Source organism: Myotis davidii, unplaced genomic scaffold (genome assembly GCF_000327345.1).
Source record: "Myotis davidii unplaced genomic scaffold, ASM32734v1 scaffold534, whole genome shotgun sequence".
NCBI classification, from domain to species: Eukaryota; Metazoa; Chordata; class Mammalia; order Chiroptera; family Vespertilionidae; genus Myotis; species Myotis davidii.
In genome coordinates this window covers 6,888,227-6,897,819 of record NW_006286678.1, presented here as the reverse complement: position 1 = coordinate 6,897,819, position 9,593 = coordinate 6,888,227, and the positions used below count along the sequence as shown (strand labels likewise).

General features: G+C 42.5%; 2 protein-coding genes across 4 annotated transcripts in view; one reads left to right on the top strand and one right to left on the bottom strand.

Annotated features, from left to right (window-relative positions):
* The window catches only part of BAG1 (BCL2 associated athanogene 1), a 33,371-nt gene extending 29,940 nt beyond the window's left edge, over positions 1-3,431 (bottom strand). The window contains exon 1 of the mRNA XM_006758591.2: positions 3,338-3,431. The gene's annotated coding sequence lies outside the window, so the exon portion shown is untranslated. The remainder of the gene's footprint in view (positions 1-3,337) is intronic.
* The window catches only part of NFX1 (nuclear transcription factor, X-box binding 1), a 58,551-nt gene continuing 51,699 nt past the window's right edge, over positions 2,742-9,593 (top strand). For all 3 annotated transcript variants that reach the window (XM_006758586.2, XM_015560577.1, XM_015560576.1), the window contains exons 1-2: positions 2,742-2,981; positions 6,683-7,681. In XM_006758586.2, coding sequence (XP_006758649.1) covers positions 2,957-2,981; positions 6,683-7,681 — 1,024 coding nt within the window. In that variant the 5' untranslated portion in view covers positions 2,742-2,956. The remainder of the gene's footprint in view (positions 2,982-6,682; positions 7,682-9,593) is intronic.

Below are 9,593 nucleotides of genomic sequence, written 5' to 3'. Positions count from 1 at the left end.
TCTCTCCTCTATTTGTACGGAGTATATCTTAAGGAAGTGGAAACCAAGAGCAGAAACATAATTTTACTGGTTCTGAACCTTTGAAAGGGAGTTCAAATATGCCTTTTTTTTTAATTCTTTTTTTAAATATATTTTATTGATTTTTTACAGAGGGGAAGGGAGAGAGATAGAGAGTCAGAAACATCAATCAGCTGCCTCCTTGCACATCCCCCCACTGGGGACGTGCCCGCAACCCAGGTACATGCCCCAGACCGGAATCGAACCCGGGACCCTTCAATCCGCAGGCCGACGCTCTATCCACCGAGCCAAACCGGCCTCGGCTCTCTCTCTCTATTTATTGATTTTAAGAGGGAGAGGGAAACATTACTTTCTGTTGTTCCACTTATTTATGCATTCATTGGTTGAATCTTGTATGTGCCTGACTGGAGATGGAATCTGCAGTCCTGGTATATCAGGATGACACTCCAATAACTGAGCTACCCGACCAGCACTGGCCACATTTTTCTGAAACAGATCCTAGTAAGTCTTTATTACTGTTACTCTGTTAGTTTCTTTCATAACAACAATATAATTTGTAGTTATTTTACAAATGTTAATTTGTAAATATAAACTACTTAGTTTTTGCCCGGCCAGTGTGGTTCAGTGGTTGACCCAAGAATAAGAAGTCGCTGAATCACATTAAAATTTACTTTTTAGAGAAACAGCATTTGACACTGTCCCACACTAGAGGTTGAGAGGCGTAGCAGATCTACCTAATACATAGTCACAAACCCAAGCAGGCAGCCAAAATGAGGAGACAAAGAAACAACCTCCAAATGAAAGAGCAAGAGAATTCTCCAGAAGAAGAGATATGAAATAGATATAAATTTATCTGAAACACAGTTCAGAGTAATGATGGTAAAGATGCTCAACAGCATGAGAAAAGATATAGTAACTATGAAAACAGAAATAAAGGATGACTGAGCACAAATAAAGAACACACTGGAAGGAATACACAGCAGATTAAGGGAAGCTGAGGATCCAATCAGTGAATTAGAAGACGGAGGTAGAAAGAATATAGGGTTTTTAGTATTGCATTCATAAGCTGTATACTAGGTTTGTTTGGGTAACAACAATGTTTTTTTTCATTATCTTCCAGATATTTGGATGATTAAATACAGGGGTAGGCAAATAATTATTATTAATAAATAATAATACAAGAATCAACTATGTTTTGTGTGCTCACAACTGTAAAGCCAAAAATTTACATTTATCTCCCCTATTTTTTTTGCATTTTATTGATTTTTTACAGAGAGGAAGGGAGAGGGATAGAGAGTTGGAAACATTGATCAGCTGCCTCCTACACAATCCCTACTGGAGATGTGCCCGCAACCAAGGTCCATGCTTTTGACCAGAATCGAACCCGGGACCCTTGAGTCCACAGGCTGACGCTCCATCCACTGAGCCAAACCGGTCAGGGCTATCTCCCCTACATTGCTTTTAACACTAGACCGAAATTTAGTATATACCTATATTGCCCAAAAGCAGTCAAAATGACTGCATTGTGAAAGAATAATATTGGAGCACTCCTCACTTATGTTCCTTAGCTTTTCCAATAACTCACTTCTATTTGACATTTCTTTCATGAATTTAGGGCGCAAAAGAAATAACTTATTAGAACGAGTATCACTGCATAAAGATTCGAATAACAAGTACTATTTTAGCTTATTGAGCAACTGCAACTTATCCAGTATCGACAATTTATCATGTACTTGTATGTTATCATGTGATGGTAATCGAAAAAAAATGAAAACTGTTATTTCAATACACAGCCGAACTGGTCATATAAGAAATTTACTCAATTTCAATAACAAGAGTACTAATTTCCCAAGCAGTCAAAATGACTTCCTTGGGCAATCTAGTGTTAATGATGGCAGGAACCATGTTTATATTTTCTCATCATTTACCTCTAGCACTTTAAGTGAGGCCTGACTGAGACAGAGTACGCATTAAAATGTGTGTGAATGTATGAATCCATTTCCCATTCTCATGAAAGCCTGGGCCAGTGAATTACTTTACAAATGTAGATGCTTCACACTTAAATATTGTGTTCTATTCTGTAATGCAACAACAAAACAAACACTCCACACATTCACTTGTTTTTATATTTTATACTTTAAAAACTATCAGCGCCTCCAAACTTCCCCTTCATGTTGTATCTCTCCTATGTGTTGTCATCTATCCCCCCAATCCCCTCGCCCGCGTTCACCATTTCCAACATGTGGTTTATCGTTTTCTGATTTGTAAGAGCTTTTTGTATATTACCCGTTGTTTTGCAGATCGTTTGTCCCAAGATTGCCTTTTGACCACTTAATTTTGTTTTATTATATATATATTTTTTGTATTGACTTACGAGAGGAAAGGAGAGGGAGAAATAAAAACATCAATAAGAGAGAATCGTTGATCGGCTGCTTCCTGCACGCCGCACACAGGGAATTCAGCCCATAATCCGGGCAACCCAAGCGAACATGGAACCGTGAGTCCACGCTCCACCACCGAGCCAGGCCATCTGGGCAGTTTTGTGTGTTCTTTAACGTAAACTACTCTAGATTATGTCCGAGCTGACTTCAGAAGACCAAGGGAAATTGGATGGGTGGGAGAGCAAGGGGCATAGTAGCAGGTGAGCACAGTGAATCTTAAAACGAAAACGATGATTACGCAAGTGCCCACGCCCACGCCCCACGCCCATATTGCAAGCTATAGTCACTTTGTCTCCTCCTTCCGCCCCGAGCGTGGCGCAACTGTCTGACGTCAGGGATGCACCACACAGTGAACTCGGGCCGCGCAAACTCTGTGGCCCGTCTACCAGGCGCGCTGAGGCGAACGTTCTCTCGGCGCCGGAAGTTCAGGGCACGTGACCGGGTGACAGCGCTTGCTGGGCTGCAGAGCTCGCTGTAGGTGTTGCGGCACGCACGGGATGGCGGAGGCTCCTCCTGTCTCAGGTACTGCTCTGGCCCGTGTGGGAGTGGGCCCTTCTCTAGTTGCGAAGGTTTGGTCAGGGTCGGGTCCTACGGCTTCGGCCATTCATATCGCGAGAATGGCGCCTACTAGGGTTGGGGATAGTGGCTCGGAAGGGCCAAGCCGCGCGCGCGTCGTGCTGACGGAGACCTCGACCATCCTCGACTACGTCGTGAAACCCGGCCTCTGGGTATCCAGGGAGAGCGGGTTTGTCCCAGCGCGGCGATATGGGTGTCCCGTACCTCCCCGGGCAGCGGCTGCACTGATCTCCGAGAAGCGGGCGTCAGTGACTGGCGGGCCCTCGACGCCTAGTGGCTTTGCACGCTGTGCGTTAGGTGTATCCGCGCGTCCCGGGGCAGCGGCGGGGGCGCGCGCCGAACACCTGTGGTTTCCCATCTCGGCCTCCACGAACTCGCGGTGTGCCTGAGTCTTCTTCACCCGTCAGTTGGGAGTAATTAAGTTAATTCCTGGGAGGGATCCCGCCCTGTACTGTACCTGCTCCATAGTTGTTAGCTCACTTCCTCTCCCGGAGTTAACCTCTGTGTATAGAGACAGCCTCATTTGGCTATTAATGTACCATCTATTTCCATTTTCTTCAGAGTGCACCTTAGATCTTTGTTTTGCAAACTCTCAGACAGTAACCGAGAAGAAACATTAAACTTCGAGACCTCAGTGCACACATACATAAATATACAAGAGAAACAAAAATTTCGGGAGGCAGTGGTTTTCCTTACTTTCTCAGTACACGATTTTCTATTTCTTTTGAAGAATTGTCGCAACCCACTACATTGACTTGGTTTCAGGCCCCACTCTTTCTGAAAAACAGGGCAGCAATTTGCAACATGAAATTTGTAAACTGTCGTTGATTTGAGTCTTAGTTCTGCTGTCTACCAGCTGTTAGGGTACTAAGAAGAATATAGATGTATTTGTGTACTGGATGGCAGATAAAATGTATTTATTACTGTGGATCTTGGCCAGAGAGTTGGAGAACACCCTGCATTGGTGTACCCCATTCCTGATTTGGGTATTATGTCATCTTGGTGGGTAGGAACCTTCCATGCTGGCCTTTGTTACTCCGTCACCCATTCTTTTCCCACCTCCTCTAAAATGGACCCAATGATCTCAGGCTCACTTCCCGTGTGCATTTCAGTGTTTGGAGAAGAATTGGATGGGACTAGTTGTGAGTCATAGTTTCGGCCAACAGTGTTGTGCCCCAGGTTACAACCTCCAACGCCCCATCTACTGAGAGACAAAGTCCATACTCCAAAGGTCTCCCCACTCCCTCTTACTGGCCAGAGCTTGCTTTTGCCTTAGTTTCTATTCCAGTGTTCTTATTTCAGCATGATCTCTAACCCACACCTCCATCCCCACTCAAGGTTTCGTTCTCTTTCCTGCCTGCCTGCCTCTGTCCTCAAACAGCAGCCCAGTCCTGGGGGCTGTCTTTCTGCCCATGTGCGGACTCCTATGCCAGCTTTGTCTCTGGACTTTATAATCTCCAGTTTACTCTGCTCCACCCACCCGTGGACACCTACGGTGCTGCCATGTAATCTTGGACCTAGGGTACCACTTGCACCACAGCAATGCCTTGGTATGAGACATAACATTTACTGAGTGACTTCCAGCTCCTTAAAATAGTGTTGGGGGAAAGGGTGTTTCAGATCTGTCTGAGTCTCAGGTCCAGTTTCCTGGTTCATGTGCCCTTTTTTCCTTATGTCTCTTAAGGCTCTTTCTGAGGGCTTTGCCTACGGCAGGGGTCCTCAAACTTTTTAAACAGGGGTCCAGTTCACTGTCCCTCAGACCGTTGGAGGGCCGGACTATAGTTTAAAAAAAAAAAACTATGAACAAATTCCTATGCACACTGCACATATCTTATTTTGAAGTAAAAAAACAAAACGGGAACAAATACAGTATTTGTATTTGCATGTGGCTGCGGGCTGTAGTTTGAGGCCCCCTGGCCTACGGGATCATGTCTAGTGGAGCGTATTCTGTATATGAGTAGGTACTGCCCTGTCTAGAATCTCTAGTTGCATCAACTCCCTACTGCTGAACATGAAACACCCTCTTCCCATCTTTTACCAGTTATTTACTGACCCTTTTTCTGCCTCTCTCTCCGACCTTACTTCTTCAAGCAGGAAAGGACTGCACAATACCCACTTGGTCTAATCTATCCATTCCCACCTTCTCTGCCAGTTTCTGAATTTGTCTAAGTCTTTTGCCATTTTGTAAGGCCCTCCACCCCATCCCAAGAATTCTGCCTATATGAAAGCTTTCAAAACAAATTCTGGATTGAATGAGAGGTTACCCTATGACCTTTATGATCTCGTTCACTTCTTTTGTGTATATTTCTATGGTACCAGCTGCCCAACCTCTCACAGTGTAGTATGATGATAGTGAAAGAGCATGGTCTCCAGAACCATATAGCCTGGGGTGGAATTCTAAATTCACTTTAGAAAACCCTTGTAGCCTTGGGCAAGTTACTTACTCTTTCTGTGTAGCAGTTTTCTTGTCAGGAATGCGAGGGAGGATTAAATGAGCTAACACATGCAAAGTGCTTAAAATAGTGCCTGACACCTGTTAAGTACCTAACAAAGTACCTAACCCGATTATTATTAAACCCAAAGCCCCCAGGCGGTGAACTGCTCCCATCTGTGGTTGGGTCTGTGTGTCTCAGATAGTCTGTAATCCTAACAGCTATAATAAAGCACCATTTTAACCACTTTATACATGTTACTAATTTGCTTTACTTTTCATAGCAACTCTTTGATGTAGGAATTATTATTATCTCCATTACATATAAGAAAACGGGGGCTATATAACTTCCAAAAGACAATAAGTAAGCCCATGTCTCTTTGGCCCTATAAATTCATAGTATATTCTATATGCTACATATAGTTCTCACTTGGCTACTAACTAGTTTTGTATCCTGAGGCAAATCATTTTATCTTTGTGCTCCAGATAAAATGAGACTAAGTTGACTATACAAAGAAGCATTTGGGGGGAATAAATGAATAGGGCATATGTTTAATTTTTGAGACTCTGGGATTCTGGACTATATTATAAAGGTTATGTATGGAACAGCTAATATATATTCCTGGGGGGAAGAGATGAGAACTAATGTACTTACTATGCTAAGTACTATCTATGTGAAATCATTTTTAAATTTCACAATAACCCTTTAAAATAGTATTATCATCTTTTGTCATGGATGAGGACACTAGGCAAAAAGCAATCAAGTGATATATACCTCAGCTTGTAGCATAAGTTGGAGGGCCAGACGTCAAACTGATTTGGCTGGTTGCTAAGCCTGTTTACTTGATATTGCACAATGCTGCATTAAAGTTTCGAAAGACGACGTGGAACCTGCTGACTGTTGTCTCATCTCTGAACTATTTGCTGACTTTAAATTTTTTGTTAAAGTAAATGCATGTATAAATAATGCCTGATGGCCCAGGTGAGCAGTTTTACTTAGCAACTCTCAGCGCTGGCTATTGGTGAAGCTACTGGACATGCAATGATCAGTCTTCCACAACACCTTGAACCCAACACCTTCAAAGGAAACATGTTTTACTAAGAGCCCATTTTATACAAAGTCCTTAGGAAAATAACTTTTAGATATGGCTTACGGTCTGATGGGCTTCATGGTTAACTGATTAATTTCCTGGCATGTCTGTTTCTTGTGTCCTAGGTACTTTTAAATTCAATACGGATGCTTCTGAGTTCATTCCTCAGGAGAGGAAAAAATCTGGTCTACACTGTGGGAGTCAAAGAAGACTAGATTCTAATAGGATTGGTAGAAGAAATTACAGTTCACCACCTCCGTGTCACCTTTCCAGGCAAATCCCTTATGATGACATCTCTGCTGTTCATCAGTACAGTTACCATCCTTCAGGAAGCAAACCTAAGAGTCAACAGCTTTCTTTCCAATCCTCTGCTTCTAATAAATCACTCAAGAATCTTCAGAATCAACCTGTACAGAAATTGAGGAGTGAAAAGCAGCATATCAAAGTCAAGAGAGTACAAAGTGTAGCTGACCAGACCTCAGATGTATCTGGCTTAGAAAGTGTGGCCAGATCAGAGAGTGGGACAAAGCTCAGAGAGCACAGCCCTTCTGAAAGTGAGAAGGAAATTGTTGGTGCAGATCCCAGGGGAGCAAAACCAAAAAAAGCAGCCCAGTTTGTGTATAGCTATGGTAGAGGACCAAAAGTCAAGGGGAAACTCAAATGTGAGTGGGGTAACAGAGTGACACCCAAACCTGAGGATGCCGGATCTGAAAATATCAAACCTGTGGGGGTTATCCACCCTGACTCTTCAGATGCATCCTGTAGAAAAGGAGTACTGGATGGGTCTGGGGCCAGACGCAATGAACAGAGAAGACACTCACAGAAAAGGCCTCCCTGGGAAGTGGAGGGGGCGAGGCCACGTCCAGGCAGGAATCCACCAAAACAGGAGGGTCAACGACATACAAGTGGAGGGCCCAGGAACAGCATGGCCCCCATTCCGAAGGATAATCTTAATGAACGACCAGCAAAATCTGTCTGCAGCAATGGGAACTTGGCAGTTGTTAACAAGTCTTCCAGAAGGATTGACCTGGAGAAATGTGCTATAAGGAGGCAGGATCCTCAAGTTGCATCTTTCCCACGAGGCAAACAGAACCCCATGCTAAAGAATGTGGAAACACACACAGGTAAATCTACCTAGATGGGTAGGAAATGTTTTGTTTTTCTGATTTTAAATTTTTGAATAAGTAATATATCCACACAGTTTAGAAGTCAAAAAGTATAAAAAGGTACACAGAGGCTTAGTTAGAGCATCATCCTATACACCAAGAGGTGGGGGTTCAATTCACAGTCAGGGCGCATACTTAGATTGTGGGTTTGATTCCCAGTCGGGGTGTGTATGAGAGGCAACTGATTTATGTTTCTCTCCCTCTCTCTCTCTCTGTCTCCCTCTCTCCCTTCTCTCTCTAAAATCAATTAAAAAAAACAAATAGCCTGACCTGTGAACCAGGAGATCACAGTTCGATTCCGTTCAGGGCACATACCCAGTTGTGGGCTCAATCCCCAGTGGGGGACGTGCAGGAGGCAGCTGATCAATGATTCTCTCTCATCATTGTTTCTGTTTCTTTCTTCCTCTCCCTTCCTCTCTGAAAGCAATAAAAATATATTAAATAAATAAATATTTTTAAAAACACACACAGAAAAAACCGTATTCTCAGGTTTGGTTAAAAAAAAAAGTACACAGTGAAAAGGTCTCTCTGTCCTTGTTCATCATCTGCCTGGATTCTGCCACCACCTTCTCCTCTTCCCAGTATGTAACTATTGACTTACTTTTTATGTCATAAGCAAATACAAATAAGGAATTTTTTTCTTAAATAAGGAATTTTGTAAGTGTCTTGAAAAATGCATATATGGATGGTATAGATATTTAGTAGCAATAATTTTTTTACTTTATTTTTATTAAATTTTATAATAAAAATATAGATCTTGATACAGTCCAAGACAGAATGAGTAATCAAAAGTTATTTCTTTATCATAAACTAAATAACTGATAATAAATACTGACAGAAGACTACACAACGTACCATAATATTATAAAATGTAGCAACTGATTCTTCTATGTGTTCTCTTCTGTATGGGTGAATATTTCTTTATTGCTTTTTAAAACTTTTTAATTTTATTTTATTGTTGACAGTATTATAGATGTCCCCCAATTTTTCTCCCTTTCCCCCCCTCTTCTCAGCCCCTGCCCCACCCCACCAGGCCTTTACCACACTATTATCTGTATCCATTTGGTTATGCAAATATGTATATAAGTTCTTTGGTTAATCTCTTCCTATCTGCCCCTCTACCCCCATCTGTGATATGTCAGTCTGTTTCATGCCTTCATGCTTCTGGACCTATTTTGTTCGTCAGTGCAAGATTTTTTTGGATTATGAAAGCACAAGTAGAGGATAATAATATCTCTACTACCTCTCCTGGTTCCAGCCTGTATCATCTTTTTTTAAAATATATATTTTATTGATTTTTTACAGAGAGAAAGGGAGAGGGATAGAGTTAGAAACATCGATCAGCTGCCTCCTGCACACCTCCTGGGAATGTGCCTGCAACCAAGGTACATGCCCTTGACCGGAATCGAACCTGGGACCTTTCATTCTGCAGGCCGACGCTCTATCCACTGAGCCAGACTGGTTAGGGCCTGTATCATCTTTTGTCTGCTCATCTGCAAGTGTTCCTAACTAATCTCGCCATCTCCAGTTTCTCTCAGTTCATCTCTTACACTAGGATCAGAGAGTTATTTTTCTAAAACACATATTGAATTGTGTCACTACCACCAGCCCGCCCCCTTTTGTTCACCTTTTTTCATCACCTACAGATTTTGGCTTCTGCCTTACCCAACAACCCCATTTTCTGCTGCCCATCACATTTTATTCCCTGGACTCTATATCTTTTTATCTTTTCACGATGTTGCATGTTTTGGCTCTCTCTAGAATGTCTACCACTCAGCTCATTGGTGAATTCTTACTCATTTCTCAAAAGCTAGTTTAGTCACATGTCCAGGAAACCTTTTGTCACCTCTACAGATAAATCTTTTCCAGC